This window comes from Martes martes (genome assembly GCF_963455335.1).
Source record: "Martes martes genome assembly, chromosome: 6".
Lineage (NCBI taxonomy): Eukaryota > Metazoa > Chordata > Mammalia > Carnivora > Mustelidae > Martes > Martes martes.
The window spans coordinates 56,824,055-56,843,797 of NC_137893.1; the positions used below are offsets into that span (position 1 = coordinate 56,824,055).

A 19,743-nucleotide genomic window follows, 5' to 3' on the forward strand; every position below is an offset into this window, starting at 1 on the left:
CATCCATCATGACTTTGAGAAGAACTGATTTTTGATTGTGTGAAGTAACCTGTATTTAAAAGAAGGCATATTTCATTCATGACTCCTTTTTAAAATCTTCCACTTAGAAAAAGACAGTCCCTTAGGTCTATTCTAAGACGTATTTAGTTTTAGTTAAGGCTCATCCTAACACTGGGCCCAAACCTAATAGTGTATATTGTGTAATAGCTACTACTTTTATTCAAATATCAAAATAGACAGTTATCTTTTATAAGACCTCTTAGATGTATTACCTCCTAGATGTTAGATGCCTTGAATGTTTAAAAAACATCCATATTGAGTAGTCATTAAATAAATATTGAGTGGCAACTATATGTCACTCATGCTAGATACCGAAGACTCAAATTGAGGAAGACATAATCTGCTCCCCCAAGGAGGTCACTGTGTAGTACAAGAAATATGGCAATAGAGTGTACAAAAATTCAAAGAGGTACTGTGGTAATAAAAGAAGGGAGTGGTCGGTTATGCCTAGAGAGTCAGGAAAGGCTTCATTTTGTTGAATCTTAAAGGAAAAGTTCTTTCAAAGCTGGGCTGGAAAAGGGTGCTCACACAGCTAAAGAGAGAGTTGCATGTGCAAGAATGCAGAGGAGATAAACACCGTGATTTTCCTAGGGACCATAATGAGTTTGGAATTGCTGAGGTATAGAGTATGTGGAAAGGAGTGACAAGAGATGCCATCTTTGTATGACCTACTCAAAAAACTGGATTGCTCTGTAAGCAGGAGAATAAGTGAGGACTTTAGTTTTCAGCAGAAGAGACATGTTCATCAAACGAACCTGTAGTAAAATAATGGCAAAGTAACATAACTGTAATAAACACACACTTGTTCTAAGTACTATGGAGTGTCATTTAAAATGCAGTTATATTTTATTTGGTTTTGGGGTTTGTTTGTTTTCTTATATTTTTAAACACTACTTTCTTTTCTTATCAGTGTTTTCCAAAGCTTAGACTGGATTCAGGACAGATGTAAGACCACAGTCTAAAAAGGCCATTCAGCATTACCTAAGCTTCCCTAGTAGATAGATTTTTCCACTTTCTGAAGAGGCTATCGTAAAAGTCTTCTATAACTTCGTGCCCCACTGATGAAAGTCTTGCCTCATACATGGAAAACAGATAAGGTCTCATCTTTTCATCACCAGTTTGAACAGTTTACCTGCATCAGTACCCCCATATTTCATTCAATAAATTTTTATTGAACACCTTCTGAGATGCCCTCATGGAACTTAATTTCTAGTTATGACAGTTGGTAGAGAGACAGATAGTAAACAATAACATCAGTAAAATATATGCTGTTAGGAGCTCAAAAAGTAGAGCAGGGTAAGGAAGATTAAGATTTGGCTAGGGGCCCCTGAGTGGCCCAGTTGAGTAAATGTCTGACTCTTGATCTCAGTTCAGGTCTTGATCTCTGTTTAAAAGAGAAAAAAAATACATTTGGCTGAGCAGGTTGGCATAAAAGATATTTTTTTAGAGAGGGAAAGAAAGAAAGAGAGGGGAGGAGCAGAGGGAGAGGCAGAATCTTAAGCAGGCTCCACAGAGCCCAACTTGGGGCTTGATCTCACAACGCTGAGATCATGACCTGAGCCAAAATCAAGAGTCAGAAGCTTAACCCACTGAACCACTTGGCATGCAAGCTTTTGTGGGGAAGTTAACATCTGAACAAGGACTTGAAAGAGTTGATAAAGCCATGCAAATGTCATGGGGTATAATATTCAAGCAAATAGCACACATAGTGCAAAGATTCGGTCAGGAGGATACCTGGTACATTTGAGGAATAGCAAGGAGCCAGAGTTGCTGAAGCAGAATAAGCAAAGAGCAGAGAATAGGAGATGAAGTTAGAGAGCCAGTAGGAGAGGAGGTTTTATAGGGCCTAGGAGGTCGCTATGAGGACCTTGCTTTCACTGTGTATAAGATAAGGAGCCAGTGCAAGACTTTGAGCAAAGAAGCAACAAGTTCTAGCTTAAGTTTTGAGAGAATGACTCTGAATGCTATGTTCAGGGCCAGGAGACTGGAAGCAGGGAGAACAGTTAAGACCCTGTTGTATAGTCCTGGTAAGAGTTAAAGGCGACCTGGACCATGGTAGCAGCAGGGGAAATGGTGAGAAGTGATCAGATTCTAGACATATTTCAAAGGTAGAACCAGTAGTTATGTGTGGATAGACTGGGCATGGGTCGTGAGCAAGTCAAGGTCAGTCAGTACCGTGGTTTTTGACCTAGATAACTGGAAGATGAGGTAGCTTTCAGCTGAGCTGGGGAAGACAACAGAGTAAAGCAGGTTTGGTGAGGGAAAACAGGAACGTATTTTAAATAGAAATTTGAGATGTTTACCCGGTATTTATTAGACAAATGGAGATAGCTATTCTGTAATTGGATATACAAGTCCGATTCAGAAGTCTGTGTTAGAGATACATTTGAAAGTCAACAGCATAAAATGGTATTTTCAAGTCTCAGGACTGAGTGAGATTACCTAGGGAATAGGTGTAGGTAGAGAAGAGGACCAGGGACTGGACTCCAGAGCACACCAAAGTTGAAGGCTGTGGGAGAAGAGAAGGAACCTGCCAAGGTAACAGATAAAGATCAAACGATGAGTAAGGAAGAAAACCAGAAGAAAGAGCTTCCTGGGGTCAAGTAAGATAAAGACTGAGAATTGACCCATAGGTTTAGTAGCATAGAGATCATAGTGGTGGAGGCGATGGCCTGATGTGAGTATCAGAGAGAAGAGGATTTTATTTATTTATTTATTAATAAACACTTACCTAACAGGGGTTAAGTAACTTGTCCAAGGTCACATAGCTAGCAAAACTGGTAGCGGGTTTCAAACACAGCTGCTCTGCCTCCCCAGTCCCTGCTTTTAAGCACGGTGTACTCCTGCCTCTATCTCTGGTAGGACTTGTATTTTGAACAGTTTTGCTGCAAAGAGCAGAGAAAAGGAAGAGTATGGGATCAAGAGGTTTGTTGTTGTTGTTGTTTCCTTTGATATGGAAGAAATAATGGAGTGATCCATTAGAAACAGAGAACTAGTGAAGCAAGAGTGAGGAAAGAGTGCCAGAATAATGCTCGAGCGCATGCATGGTTGTAGGTAGGGGTATGGATATTTCACCTGTAGCAATAAGCAGAAAGGCACAGTATGTTCCTTCCCTTTTATTACAGTGGGAGAAGTATCCCTTTTTTTTTTTTTGAAAAGCCAGCCATTCCACTTGTAATGGGTCTCATCCCTTCTCATATTCTCAAGGACATTCCTCTTGTAATACACGACTACATAAATATGTCTTAATATCATCTGTCTTCAAAAACACTCCCCTACCTTCCACCTCCACCTCCACTTCCTTAACCCTCCCCCTCTCAGCCTTTCTGCTTGGGTTTTGTCCTCACTGTACCACGGAAATGAGGTTCATAATGTTATTAATGACCTGCTTCTTGCCCATGGTCTCTGAGGATTTGTTCTCACCCACACTTCCTAGATGAGCTTACCCAGTCCTAGAGCTTTAAGTAGCATTTACATGCGGATGACTCTCAGACAGTTGTCCCCAGTCCAGACATGCCCCTTCAGCTCCTGCCTCAGACTCACATACACTGTTCTGTTGCTTCACACACATCTGGACTCCATCTCCCCTTGGATACCTGGCTAATGGAAAACTCAGGTTGAACATGGTAAAAGAAAGTGTATTCCCGCTGCACTCCCACCCCCCAGCCCTCCCCATCTTATAATCTGACTCTCTTATCTGTAGTTTCTCAGACCATAAATCTAGGGCTTTTCTATACTTCCTCTCTTTGTGCCACACATCCAAACCGTCACTGAAGTCTTGCCAACTCTACCTGCAAAAGATACTCCAGACCTCCTGCTACTTACTGTTTCCACTGATAACAACCAGAGCACAGCCCACCCTCTTACCTGGACTCCTACAGAACTCCTTAACCTGCTTCTTGGCCTTTACTTCTGCTACCTAACAGTCCATCACCCATGCAACAGCCAAAGTGATGTCTAAAGTGAAATCAAGTATAAATCAAATCGTGCATAAAACCCACAGATGGCTTCCCCTCATAACCACAATAAAATCCAGATTCCTGCCATATCCCTCCAGACCCTACAGGATGTGCTCCCTGCCACTCTCCAATCTCACTTCCACACTCTAGCCCTCCGTTACAGTACACTTCTGCCATGCGAGGCTTCTTTCTGGCCTTTGAGCATTTTAGGCTTGTTCTAAGCATGTTCTCTTCCCAGAGCTTGCCTTTAGTTCTTATTGCTTCTGTTGGGATGTTCTTCCTGCTTCTTGGCTTAGTAGCCTCATTCCCATTAGTCGTGTCTCAACTCATATGTCAGCTTCCACATGGCGTTATCTGTACCATCCAGTTTCTGTGTTTATTGTGCGTTTCCCTTCATTAGAATGTTAGTTCATTAAGACTAGTTTTATTCACTGCTGACCCCGCCCCCAGCACCTTGATTAGCAGCTGTCCCAGTGGGCACCACATGACTGATGAATGTAACATATAATAGGGGAAGTCTTATTTGTTCTAGTTGGTTTTAAGAGGTTTTTAACCTTAGCATTATTATGTACCTTCTAGACCTACCATTGTACACAGATTCTTAATTAAGGCAACAATAGAAGAAAGAATGCAAGCAATGCTGAAAACTGCTGAGAAGAGGTAGGCAACAATTTCCTACAAGCCCATGGGTGTTTCCTGTTTGTATAAGGTTATGCAAGTGTTTGGGACTCCTTCACTTAGATGACCAGATACTTTTAAAAGCAAGATAGGACATTTTACCTATCTGAAATTTCCCAGTTAATGCCCTAGACATCCTATATTTGATGTCATATATTAATAGCAATTATAATGTTTAAAAATATTTAAACCGCCCTACATTTCTTTGCCATATTGGATTACTTTTTAAAGAAATCTATCTTTATGCCCACCCTAAAATTCAGATATCTATAAAAGGAAACTTAACAGTGTTGCTTTATACATCACACATGTCAGTCACGTGCACATAGGAAAATCTGGACTTAAAACTCAGCTGGTGATTTTGATATTCATTCCAAAGGCAGAACAGAAGCAGGGAGACCAGAGGAGCCTTAATTTTAAAAACTCAACTTTAGAACTGTAAAACTTTCTAATATGTATTCCGTAATTTTCTTCCAAGTCATTTTGAAAACATAAACCAGTGCTTCACTACATCCTTACGAGATAGGTGTGGTTGGCAGATACAGAGGAATGATTGCCTTAGGGGGATGTCTCTACAGAGGCACTGTGCATAGCGAAGAAGCAATTGGAAACCAGAAATCTTCCATTGGTGGTTTATGGGAAGCAGAGAGTCTACTATGAAAGCTGTTTGCATCAGACATGAGGCTTTTTATTGTCAATGTTGTTTCCATGCGTAACAGAATCCAGCGATTACAGTTAAGCTGCTTAAATAAAATAGCAGTTAGAAGAGCTGTTGAAGTTCTCTTGAAATACAGTAACTTTGGGAAGTAAGAAGGCACATTCTAAAGTGAGAGCCTTAGTAGCAGTTGGCATGGGTTTTGTTTCTTTGTTTTAGGAATTGTGGAGAGAAAAAGACATTTTTATAACAAAGCCTGAAAGTGCTATACAGAAGTCTTCACTAATTTTGATGAGGTGTAATAGTGATCCTATTACTTTGTCCTTGGAGGTTCATGTGGCTCTCACAAATACTGACGAGGGAATGTTTTCATGTTACAAGAATATTCTGAATATCGTTATGTCTTAATAAATATAACACAAATGTAATCATTTGTTCCTTGGTTTCTTTCTGACTCTACTCACTTGGAAAAATCCTACAGTCACACAAACTCATCGGTGAAGCATCCAGAGGCCTCCGTCTTAACCTTGGCTGATCTGGCAGACCTTTTTACCAAAGAAACTGAAGAACTTGAATGAAGTACACTTGGTTCAGTCCACAGACTTTAATGTATTTAAATTTTTCATAGCTTATAGAGCAAAGTTATAAGTGAAAAATCCAGTAGATGTCAGTAAATACTATTCTTTCATTGAATGAATTTCTTTCTTTTTTCAGTTGTACGGCGTCCTAGTAGTTACTGAGTCCTTTCCAGGTATCTTGTTTCCAAAAGATCTATAAAGATTTTTAATTTTACACTCCTGAGAAAACATTTATTTTTGTCCCAAAGAATATCTGTATCTGATGAGGCAAGAGAATTAAGAGGTAATGTGTACTTTTGATAAGATCACTCTTAAAAAGAGTTGGAGTAAGGGAGAAATTAAACTTGTCTAGTTTGATACCACCTGGTATATTTGACCCACTTAAATCTCAGTTTTGGAAGGGCCTTCAGTATCTTTAGCACATGATTCACCAAGATATTGGTAGTAATATTTTAAGTGGATGGTGAATTATATTAACTCCTAGTTATTTAAGTAGCTTTAGACTATAACTCTATGCATAGTAACTTTACAGTAATACAATTCCTAACAATAAGTTAATATTAGACAAGAATTTATTTTCTCTATATGTTGCTACTAAAAATTGAAACATTGAACACTTTTCTTATTTCTGTGATGTGTTAAGTAGTGTCAGTGTAAGCAGTGAACTTTAAATAGCATTTTAAGTGTATTCATGTTTATCATAAAGTTAGCTAAACTGCTTTCTCTACTTTTAATTTTCCTTATTGTTTTTACATATTTTAAGATTGATGTATCTGTAAATATTGCAATTTTTATAATTTTAGCTCTTAATCATTATAACATGGAAGTATGGCAGGGTTTTGCTTTTTTTTTTTTTTTAATCATTATTATACTGATGTCATGGATTCTTTTCCTGTGTTCTTGGCAAACTAGACTTTTAACCACTAGTATCTAAATTTGTGATATTTGTTATTTTATTTCAGTAGAACCTCTCTCAAGGACTAGTATTTGATCTTTGGAACAAGAGAATGTCGTATTTACATAAGCAAATAATTGCAACCGGTAACAACTGAGTGTTTCTTCTTCTGTGAAGAATTAATGGACTTTTAAATCACTAAATAAGGAGTAGCTTGTTTTATCGTAGCCATTTGATGTAATACAAATGTTCTTGTTTTGTTTTCTTTGAGCCTTCAGAGTTTTAAATGACCCTCAGGACTCATTAGCTCCTACTTAGCTGCCCAGAAAACTGTAATAGAAATATCCCTTCTATCACATTTGTCCAAGAAGCTTTGGTGCTTAGTTAAGGTGCATTTTCTTATTCTAGGCTTATAGGGTGACATAATTCAACTGAAGAAAATACACACACATTTCTGGTGCTTATTCTGCAGTTGAAAGAAGATATGCATTGATTCTTTTATATGAAATTAAACAAAACTATTATTTTTGTAGCTCTTTACATATTATAAAGAGCTTTCCTGTACATTCACATTCAGCTTTAATTTGCCCAACAATCCTGTGAAGTTGATATAACTAATAACATTCCCGTTATAAAGGTAGAGAACCAAGGTTCAGAAATATAGAGAACTGTGTTTATGGCACATAACAAGGAAACAGTGGAGCCCAGGTTCCCTGACTCCCAATCTCATGGTCTTTCTCTAAATCTTAAGTCATGCTGAGATTCAGAAGACCCATGGTTGTAATTTAATGATGAGCATATTTCAGTATTTCTGTTTGTTTCCTAGTATTCCTTTTTGAGCTAAAGTTTTAGGGAAAACAATTTGATATGCTTCGATTTTGTAAAAAAGGAAAAAATATATATATATATAAATAATACTACCTATCTGTATTAGAGAAAAACTGTTCTTATTTATTTCTGTAAGATATCATTAAATAAATATTTTAGTGGAAATTGAAATTTGGGGATTTATTAATTTCTGAGCCAAACGACATACAGTCTATTTTCTTGTTTTTTTGTTTTGGTCTCTCAACAAAAGGTGTCAAAACTGTTTATACTGTAGGATTCCATATTTTATAGACATTTATTATTTCTTCAAAACAGTTGTGGTAATTCTTCCAGACAGTCGTTCAACACAAATACAGATCTAATCCCACGTCTTGTTGGCTGCAAACAAAGCCAAGTTTCCTACTTCCATCATTTTGTATTTTCTGAACCATCACTGTGCTCACAAATAGTTCTGAAGTGGCTGCTGTACTAATGAACCCGTGAGAAGAAATGAGATCATACCAATCCTTCAACAGTTTCAGTGTGTTTGGCTCTGGGGAAGCGTTCTCTTTTACGTGAATCCAAGTGAGCTTATTAGGACTGAAGAGATGGGGTAGATACAATGTAAAATACGTATGCTAATTCCGCAATCCTTTGCCTCAAACCCAGATAGCTTCACTGTTTATTGTAGTTTCTGCTTTTCTCTTAGTGTGTGACTGAGGCAAAATGATCCATGTGTTTGGTTTTTAGGGATTCCTTCTTTTCAGGTCATAGTAATAACAACAAACTAAAAACTAGCAACATGATAATTGAGCATGTAACCACAAATGTTTTATGAATAATTATCAAACTCACAGTATTCATCAAACTAGTTAGGAATGGAATTGAGCAAAGCATGATTAATTAACCATCAACTTAACCTGCCCTTTCAAGTGGACAAAGGAACAAAGTGTCTTTTAAATCTTCTTCTGCTCTCATTTACTGGATTTAGAGCATTAAAGATTTAGTGTGCTTGAATTCTTTGTTTATTAAACTCCAGAATAGCCTTTTTGAAATGCCAAAATCACCTGTGCTAAATGACATTAATCATTTAGTTAAATTAATTAAACTAATTTTTAATTTAACATAGTTAAATTATTTTTTTAATTTTTTTTAAGATTTTATTTATTTATTTGACAGACATAGATCACAAGTAGGGAGAGAGGCAGGCAGAGAGAGAGGAAGGGGAGAAGCAGGCTCCCTCTTGAGCAGAGAGCCAGATGCGGGGCTCAATCCCAGGACCCTGGAATCATGACCTGAGCTGAAGGCAGAGGCTTTAACCCACTGAGCCACCCAGGCGCCCCTAACGTAGTAAAATTAAATAAAAAGTATTTTTCAGGGGCACCTGGCTGGCTCAGTGGGTAGAGCATGTGAGTTTTTAAATCTTAGAGTCCTGAGTTTGAGCCCCATGTTGGGCGTGGAGCCTACTTAAAAAAGTATCTTTCAGTTTTTCTAGAATTTAAGCAAAATCCCCCCGATAACATGTCATTTCATCATTTTTAACTGGCATATCAAAAGAAAAATGTAATGTCATTAAAACAGTACGGTATAAGCAATGCACTTTGAGCCTGTCTACTCTAGTAAAGAAATTTAATCTTTAATAATATTTCTTCAAAGTAGGACCAATTAACATATTTTATAAAATTTTTGAGACTCTCCATGTATCTCTATTATATTGTGAAGCCCACAAGAATGTTATCACATTAAGTGTTGAATATGAACCACTTAAAAGCCTTCCTTTAGAGGAGGAGTTTGCAGGTAATTGGTAATCTAAGGAGAATTCCAAGTCTCATGATAGGTGTGCAGTGTTGCATCTGAATTCTAGAACACTCAGTATCACAGAAAATAGCACGAGAACTTAAGTCTTCCCTTGCCTTCAGCCAGCCTTTCAGGGACACACGTTCTTGTCTTTGAAGGTCCCACACCATCCCTCGGATTCTATTCCACTATTTAGTATCAGTGACTTAAGACTGATTTTGTTTGTTAAACTGACCGTCATAGTGAAACTGAATCCTTTGTGCGTTAGCTCATGTATGCAGCTCCTGTTTTTGCAAACTAGAAATTAAGTTTAGCCTCCTTTATCTGTATAATGATCCTTTGTGTAGGTATCTATTGTTAGGAAATTGTTAATTAACTTTGTCTTTCTTTCTAGCAAATAACCCACCCCTTCAGTTTTAAGGGCCTTCCTCCAAAGCCCTTTGGTATCTTTGTGTCTCCTGAAAACCTGTTCTTATTTATACTCCACACCCCTGATACCAAGGACCGATTTTGTATGTGTGAGATCTTTTCAGATCTGTGATTTGTATCCCAGCACAATTATAATCAGTGACCCCTCCATTGCCTTATGGAGCAAATATATGTGCCCAAATTTCCTTAGAAATCTAGCTTCTCCTCACTTTATTATTAACAGTTTATTTAGTGTATGTCTATGGAGATTACCTGTGTTTAGTTTCTTGGAAGACCGTTTAGTTTGTATTTGCCACATCCCTAAGTCTGTACTCAGAACTACAAAGGCATGTTATGCCCTTCTGTTCCCCAGCTTTCTATAATAAAGTAAGTGCTGCATCCAGTGATTTTTTCCAGACTCTTCCAGAATTTCCACTGACTAAGATGAGAGCATTATTGCCTGTTGATTTTGTTGAAAATATTTCCCTTTGGCTGTCACGAAAAGATGTCTTTGGTAAATGCAAAAGTGTGCTTAAGAAAACAATGTATTTTAGTGCCTGATCTGGCTTTATTGTATCAGAATGTTTATCAGTGGTTAGTTATTAAACTATTAAGCATCATTATGGAATGTTGTATTTACTTAAAAGTTCCTCAGTGCATCTCACTTTTTAAGTCTCTAATCGATAATCAGGTTACTGCTCTTACTCTGCAGGTGACCATTCTACCCTGCTTCCCACATAATTGCTTATCAGCATGATATGCTACAAATAAATACATAGCACTTGTCTTCCTATTAAGTTGCTAAGAACGACTCAGATAAGCAGACATCTAATTTATGCAGTAAGTTCTTTTAAAGGGCTGATTATTTTTACTCACCATCTTTCTCTGTGCATTTGGCAAAAGATGAGCAAGTTTCCTTCTTAAATGGTTTTAGTCTTTCAAGCATTATGATAAAGATCTTTACTAAATAAACCACTTTACAATTCTCTTCTTTCTTCATTTCTTCCACTGTAGGTCCTTCCTATCTCTTCTGTTCTCCCTCAGTTTTGAGACTGTATGTCTCTGTATCAGAAAAGTAGTTTATATATAAAAGGGTACTTACCATACCCCTACCTAAACACTCCTAACCTGGACTCAACAGGCTCCTGAGGGTGTGGGGGACGGGGAAGACACTCCTCGGATGAGCTTTAGAGGGCAACCCCCCTCACCTAACTATACAGACTGCAGCTCCCTAGAGAGAGTACACTGCCCCTATCGCAGCCCGAACTAATGACATGACCCATATAAACAAAAGCCCTAACGGCCTCAATAATCTTGATGTATATGCAAGGCCCTGAGATGAAAAAGTTGGAGAACAACTACAATAGCTTATTTTTGAAGTATCTTTAATTAAATACTTGTTCATTAAGATCAAGGGTGGAGGGGCGCCTGGGTGGCTCAGTGAGTGGGTTAAGCCTCTGCCTTCGGCTCAGGTCATGATCCCAGGGTCCTGGGATCGAGCCCCACATCGGGCTCTCTGCTCAGTGGGGAGCCTGCTTCCCCCCCTCTCTCTGCCTGCCTCTCTGCCTACTTGTGATCTCTCTCTCTCTGTCAAATGAATTAAAAAAAAAAAAAGGGAGGAAATGGCAAAAATTTTCTAGCCATGCTTGTAAGTTTTCTATATGTACATTTTTATTGATCACAGTTCAAAGTTTCTGGTAAAAAATCTACACAACATCAGCAATATATACAAGTTTGGTGGATCTTGTATATAATGAGTTCCACTTAATTTTGCATCATGCACTGTTTAAAAAAAAAAAAATGGTTGAGGTGCATATAGCAGCTGACTTTTTAAACCAAAAGCTCTCTCCATGTAAACATAAAATGAAACAGTGATATTCATTCTGTGATTACTATGTGACCGTGGAGTTAATTAATTCTCATCTGTGATGTTGAGTTGTGTGAGTAACCTCTGTTAGACCACAGTCTTAGTCATTCAATCAAATATTAATCTATGTGGTGCTGTGAAAGTGGTTTTGTGTGTGTGTGTGTGTGTGTGTGTGTGTGAAAGAGTTTTTTGGGTATGATTGAAGTCCATAGTTAGCCAAGTTAAAGGAGATTATTCTAGATGACCTGAATGAACTTGATTCAATCAGCAAAAAGGCATTAGGAGCAGAAGTGAAACTTGCAGAAGAAAGTCCACCTGTGGACAGCAGCTTCCACTCCTGCCTTCTTGAGAGTTCCTGCCTGCCCTATGACTTTGGACTTGCCAAACCAGTCTCCACGATCACAAGCAATAAATCCTTTAATATATCTCTCCTGCTGCTTTTGTGTCTCTGATCAAACCCTGATACATACACCACCCTTGGATGCCACTTTTAAATAGCATTGTAGTATTTCTTGGAAAATATACCCAAAGATGTTTAAACATGTCCTAACTGTTTATATGAATGAGGAATGAAGGTTGCGGGGGTAGGGGGAGAAAGCCTTTTAAAATGAGTACCACTGGCGTCCATCATGCCCTCCAGTGTGGCACCGACACATTTGAGGAACAGGCAAGGAGATCCATTAAGGTAAGAAAAGAACTTATATTGAATGGGAGGATTATTTATAAAAAGAGAAATTAAGCTTCCTTTTATTTAATAGGCGGACCGCTAGTGACACCCTCATTCCCATCCGCATATATGGCAGTCACATGTCACCTATGTAAGTGGAGATGGGAGCTCTCATACATTAGGCAAGGAAGGGTGAAGAGTTTCATTTCTGGATCAAGGTGGTAGGGAGAAGCTAGTTACCTTTGCTACTAAATGCAGAGGAGAGATGTATGGCTTCCAATATGATTTTGAAAGAAAGAAAGTTTAGAACACAAAATAGGCACTCAAAGGAGATAGTGAAATTGTTCCTGAAAGGTTTTAAGAAAAGGCTAGGATTTTTATCTAATTACAAGTGAACTCTAAGGTTCTTTTAAGTCCCTAAGTTAAATAATTGTAGTATTTTCCATTTTAGGTTTTTATTTTCTCTCTCCCAAAGTGCATGGTGTTAAATTCCAGAATCTCTTTACCCAAGTGAATAATACCATAAAGGGGCACTGCTATTTCCTTTTCTAAAAAGTTAACAAACAGAAAATGCAACTATTTTTTAAAATTTTATCAAGAATGCAATGATTTCAGTAGAAAAGGCATCACCTTCCATTGGGTGTGTGGTAAATGGGGGGCAGGGTGTTGTTGAATTATAATTCGTTGGAGTAACTGATTAACATGGTTCACATCAGAGCAGAGTTGTGAGGGCTACTGAAACATTTGTAAAAATCCTGTTCACTAAAGAGACCTGGCTAATAGACCCTGAGATATCATTTCACACTTCTAACTATACTATTCCTATGTGTTCCATATTTGATAGTAAGTGCTGTTTGATTCTTATTCTTTGATTTTGATATCAGTAACTGTTACACAAACTAACTTTTATCTCTATGATTTATTTAAGGTTGTGTTGAGCTGCTTGGGTTTCTTGGATTTGCCCTGAAGTCACAAGTCAACTGCATCGTCTGAGCATCGCAGATACAAAGGGACAGTGGATCTGTTGAAGAGGCCACTTTCCAGCATAAGCAAGTCTTACTGGGTTTCTCTCACACTAGTGTCAGGAAGCAAGAATTTCATGTTCCCTATGGAACCAGAAAAGACCTCGAATAGCCAAAGGAATATTGAAAAAGAAAGCCAAAGTCGGTGGTATCACAATTCCAGACTTCAAGCTCTATTACAAAGCTGTCATCATCAAGACAGTATGGTACTGGCACAAAAACAGACATATAGACCAATGGAACAGAATAGAGAGCCCAGAAATAGACCCTCAACTCTATGGTCAACTAATCTTCGACAAAGCAGGAAAGAATATCCAATGGAAAAAAGACAGCCTCTTCAACAAATGGTGCTGGGAAAATTGGACAGCCACATGCAGAAAAATGAAATTGGACTATTTCCTTACACCACACACGAAAATAGACTCAAAGTGGATGAAGGACCTCAATGTGCGAAAGGAATCTATCAAAATCCTTGAGGACAATGCAGGCAGCAACCTCTTTGACCTCCACCGCAGCAACTTCTTCCTAGGAACATCGCCAAAGGCAACAGAAGCAAGGGCAAAAATGAACTATTGGGATTTCATCAAGATCAAAAGCTTTTGCACAGCAAAGGAAACAGTTAACAAAACCAAAAGACAACTGACAGAATGGGAGAAGATATTTGCAAACGACATATCAGATAAAGGGCTCGTATCCAAAATCTATAAAGAGCTTATCAAACTCAATACCCAAAGAACAAATAATCCAGTCAAGAAATGGGCAGAGGACATGAACAGACATTTCTGCAAGGAAGACATCCAGATGGCCAACAGACACATGAAAAAATGCTCCACATCACTCGGCATCAGGGAAATACAAATCAAAACCACAATGAGATACCACCTCACACCAGTCAGAATGGCTAAAATTAACAAGTCAAGAAATGACAGATGCTGGCGAGGATGCGGAGAGAGGGGAACCCTCCTACACTGTTGGTGGGAATGCAAGCTGGTGCAACCACTCTGGAAAACAGTGTGGAGGTTCCTCAAAAAACTGAAAATAGAGCTACCCTACGACCCAGCAATTGCACTCCTGGGTATATATCCTAAAGATACAAACGTGGTGCTCCGAAGGGGCACGTGCACCCGAATGTTTATAGCAGCAATGTCCACAATAGCCAAACTGTGGAAAGCGCCTAGATGTCCATCAACAGATGAATGGATAAAGAAGATGTGGTATATATACACAATGGAATACTATGCAGCCATCAAAAGACATGAAATCTTGCCATTTGCGACGACGTGGATGGAACTAGAGGGTATCATGCTTAGCGAAATAAGTCAATCGGAGAAATATAACTATCATATGATCTCTTTGATATGAGGAAGTGGAGATGCAAGGTGGGGGGGTTTGGGGGGAGGTAGGAAAAGAAAAAATGAAAAGATGGGATTGGGAGGGAGACAAACCATAAAAGACTCAATCTCAAGAAACAGACTGAGGGTTGCTGGGGGAAGGGGGATGGGAGAGGGTGGTGGGGAAATGGACATTGGGGAGGGTATGTGCTATGATGAGTGCTGTGAAATGTGTAAACCAGACGATTCACAGACCTGTACCCCTGGGGATAAAAATACATTATATGTTTATTAAAATAAAAAAAAATTAAAAAAAAAAAAAAAGAATTTCATGTTCCCTTCAAGGTCTTTCTAGACAGACTAAGAAATTGACATGAGACAAATTAACTGGAGAAAGTCAAATTTATTTATTCTTTTTAAGATTTTACTTATTTATTTGAAAGAGAGAGTATGCACACGTTCAAGGAGGGAGAAGGAGAATCAGGCTCACCACTGAGCAGGGAACTCAAGGCGGGGTTAGATCCCAGGACCCTGAGATGATGACCTGAGCCAAAGACAAACGCTTAACCAACTGAGCCACCCAGCGCCCTGAGAAAGTCAAATTTAATCTTGAATGAATGGAGAATCCACCCAGACATGGAAATTTCAAGACAGGCAAAATGAGGTATACATGTCATTCTGAACTAAGGAGAAGGGGGTTGGGGTCCAGGACGTCAGAGGGAGGAAAGGCAGTTCACAGGAAGATGAAAAAGAGTAAATGTTTGCTGGGCCACTGAGAAACAGTGGGACACAGAGGACTTGGACCAAACAGGCCTTAGCCAGTTCATAGGATAATGTAGTTAGCTATGATGATAGCGCTCTTCCTGCAGCAGATCCTCTATCCAAATTCTTTCAGACAGTAGTGAGGGGGAGGTAAAGAGCTCTTCCAGAATCTGCTGATGTTTGATTGCTGTTTAACTCAATAATCCTCATGCCAAAATGACCCATCTTGGGGCAGCCTGCCCTGGGCCCCTACACTAGACAAAATCATGGATTGTTTTCCTCTCCAGTTGGAAGCAAATTCAACCTTAAAAAGCACTGATATTCAACAATAAAAAGATAACCCAGTTTAAAAGTGGACAAAGCATTTGCATGTGTTCTTGATAGACATATTTTTATTTCAAAATGAAGACACTGAAAGCATAAGAAATCTAAAAGGTCTATAAAATTGCTTCAAAAATATCTGGTATATTTTGTATTGCCACAATATAGTGACACTAAATGTGTGGCCTCAAAAATGATTATCAGGTCATCAGTACAAATAATAGCATTTTAACTTTGCAGGGTTTTTTCCTCAGCTTTAGCCAGAGGAATAACTGACAAAATCGTATGTCTATTTAAAGAGTACAATTTGATGTACATACACACTGTGAAATGATTATGAAGATAATAACACCCCACCACCTCACATATTAATCATCTTTTTGAGTGTGTAGTAAGAAAGCTTAAGATCTATTGTCAGCAAGTTACAAGTATACAATACTGTATTGTTAACTGTACTGTGTATTGTTATCGTGCTGTGCTTCAGAGTCTCAGAACTTACTTACCTTATAACTGAAAGTCTGTACCTGTATCTCCCTTCCTTGCAAACAAAGGCATATAAGTGTCAATAAGCATATGAGAAGACAAGTCTGGGACCCAGTCCCACATCAGGATCCTTGCTCAGCAGGGAACCTGCTTCTCCCTGTGCCTGCTGCTCCCCCTGCTTGTGCTCATTCACTCTCTCTCTCTCTCTGACAAATAAATAGAAACAGAGATAGAAAGGAAGGAAGGAAGGAAAAGAAAGGGAAAGAGAAGAAAGAAAGAAGGAAAGAAAGGTAAGAAAGGAAAGGAAAGGAAAGGAAAGATAACAGTATTAGGGAAAATGCAAATCAAAACCATAATGAGGAGTTGCAGGAGGGGAAGAAAGGGATGAATAAGCAGGGCACAGAGGATTTTTAGGGCAGTGAAACTATTCTGTATGATACTACGATGGTGGCTATGTTACTACACATACGTATACCCATAGAGAGCACACCACCAAGAGTGAACCCTGAGTGAAATAAATCAGACTCAGAAAGATAAATATATTGAAGCAGGGCTGCTGAGAAGACCCCATGAAAAACTGCTTTATTCGTTCCCTTTCCTGCTTTCATTCTCCCCAAGACCCTGAGATCATGACCTGAGCTGAAGGCAGAGGCTAAACCCACTAAGCCACCCAGGCATCCCCAAAAGAATGAAACTTGAAAACATCATGTGAAGTGAAAGAACCAGTAATAAAATCGGGTATGCCTCTATTTATAGGAGATATTGAGAGTAGTCAAATCTATAGAGTCAGAAAGTACATTTGTGGTTGCCTAGGCCTAAGAGAGGGGCTGGGGTACATGTAATAGTCACATAAAGTGACTATTAATGGGCATGAAGTTTCTTTACAGGATGATGAAAATGTTCTAAACTTCGGTCTTAGTGATAGTTGCACAACTCTGTGAATATACTGAAGAAACACTGAATTCTATACTTTAAATTAAGCCTGGATTTTGTGGTATGTGATTTATATCCCAATAACATATATATATATATATATATATATATATATATATTTTTAACTTATGTAACTTGTCACTACTTTCTCATTTATTTCTCTTTTTTAATTAACAGATAAGGTATTATTTGCCCCAGGGGTATAGGTCTGTGAATCATCAGGCTTACACATTTCACAGCATTCACCATAGCACATACCCTCCCCAATGTCCATCACCCAGCCACCCTATCCCTACTAAATAAAATATTTTAAAACATTTTTTAACATTGCAGAAAGGTTTTTTTTCCTAAGTCACTTGGCATGCAAAAGCTTTGGCAGAGCCCATTCTAGATTAAAATAAAACAGACATTCTTCAAAATATCACACACACATTGTAGAGAATATCGTGCCCTGGGCCTGTGAATTTTACTGATACCTGGAAGCGACAATTTAAATGTGGTAGCATCTAGAATTACTGGTTGCAGTTGTCATTCGTCTGAATAAACAGCCATGGAAATGGAATGACCAAACAAGAGTAGATAGATCAGGTTCTTAGAAATAAAACAAAGGTGCCTATTTTCTTTCAAAAATTCGCTAACCTTGGGGCACCTGGGTGGCTCAGTGGGTTAAAGCCTCTGCCTTCAGCTCAGGTCATGATCTCAGGGTCCTGGGATCGAGCCCCGTGTCGGGCTCTCTGTTCTGTGGGGAGCCTGCTTCCCCCTCTCTCTCTGCCTGCCTCTCGGCCTACTTGTGATCTCTGTCAAATAAATAAATAAAATCTTAAAAAAAAATTCACTAACCTTGACAGTACTCTTGTGAAAAGCCTTCATACTGGCACACTTGCCAGTTTCTAGTAAGGAATCCTGTGGTCTTTCAACTCAAGGAATGAAGAACCAATAATCATGTAACCTGAAAGTGATGTGTTTGTCCCATGCTAGAAATACATCATTGTCCCAATCTACCTTTTGCACTCAGATATTGACTTGAACAGTTGAACTGTAAGGCTCATTTAAAGGAATGGGATTGTGATATGAGCTGTAGAAGGAACTGTGAGCAGTGGCATGTATCGCGGATTCCTAACCTCAGCACTATTGACATCGTGGGCCAGATCACTCTTGTGGGGACTGTCCCGGGCATTAGTAGATCTTTAACAGTATCCCTCACCGCTGCCCCCTAGATGCCAGTAGCACATCCTAACCTCCAAGTTATGACAACCAAAAATGTTTCCAGACATTATCATATATTTCCTAGAGGGCAAAATTGAGAACCACTGCCATAAGTAAAGGATCAAAAGAAAAAATTCAGGTTTGATTTCTACTTTACTTGTATAAGCTCATTGATCTGAAGTATCCAGAATATTGTATAAAAAGCAGTTCCGTTGATCTTACTAAATTTAGGTGACCATATTCTTTCCAATTTTATTTGGAAGATTATCATATTATGATCTAAAATTTGAATCCAATGCTGAAATGCCAGCTTGGAGCCACAGAAGGAATGAATGTTTGTATTATAGTAAAAGACTGTCCTTGGACACTCATAAATGGAAACATTAAAAAAAAAATCAGGAATGTAATTTTATGAGTTTCACCACATAGTTAGAGATTTGCTATTGACAGTTTGCAAATACACTGTATGTCTTTATCATTAAGGACACCAACTCAGTATGATAGAGCTCACTTTCATTGTCGTTCTAGTCTACCAATTAAATCACGTAAGAATGAAGGACATTGTCATTAAAGTTTTGATACATTGTACTTCAAGGGTTTTAAATATGAACTCTCTGCATTCTAAAGCTATGGTATGGATGTCATCTGCCCACACATTTTGATATAACATTAATATAACACCACTTTGTGACATTAATTTTCCCACTGAAAAGTCTTCACCTGCCTCAAGGGGACCATAAATAGACTGGATGGTCTTTTAAAAGATGGGATAAAGTAGTTGCTAACTTTCCTGCCTTCCTCCCTCCCAGCCTCCCTTCCGACTTCCTTTAACAAGCATCATCGAGACACTAAAGCTAGTAACCCACACCCTTTGTAATTACGCTGCAGGCAAGCATAGACACGTTAGTCTCTCCTAGTAGCAGGATGGGAGGCTTTACCAAGAGCAATTCCCAAGTTCACGAGCATGGAATTGGCTACAGATGCCTGCTAAAGGGATATAACATCATGAGCAGTAAAAAACAAAATATACTTCTTAACTGGAAGTTTTGTGAACTAACAGTGTAAGAATAAACTTACTGTTTTCTGTATCTCAGTAAATGGCACTCCATCTTTCTCTCGCTCAAGCCAAACACCTTCTTTCGTCCTCTTGTCTTTTTCTTTTCTCACCCCTCACATCCTATCCATAAGTTCACTCTCGAAATGCATCTGGACTCCACACTTGTCACCACTTTCAGAGCGAACACCTCATCACTGCCATGATCATCTTAACTGGGTCATCGTCACAGCCTCCTAGAGTCTTTTCCCAACACAGCC

At 38.7% G+C, this 19,743-nt stretch overlaps 1 protein-coding gene across 1 annotated transcript in view; it reads left to right on the forward strand.

Moving 5' to 3' along the window:
• SHPRH (SNF2 histone linker PHD RING helicase) overlaps positions 1–7,707 on the forward strand; it is an 88,200-nt gene extending 80,493 nt beyond the window's left edge. Inside the window, exons 29-30 of the mRNA XM_080807189.1 lie at positions 4,599–4,679; positions 5,834–7,707. Of these exons, the coding sequence (XP_080663315.1) occupies positions 4,599–4,679; positions 5,834–5,930 (178 nt within the window). The 3' untranslated portion in view covers positions 5,931–7,707. The remainder of the gene's footprint in view (positions 1–4,598; positions 4,680–5,833) is intronic.
• Positions 7,708–19,743: the final 12,036 nt, after the last annotated feature.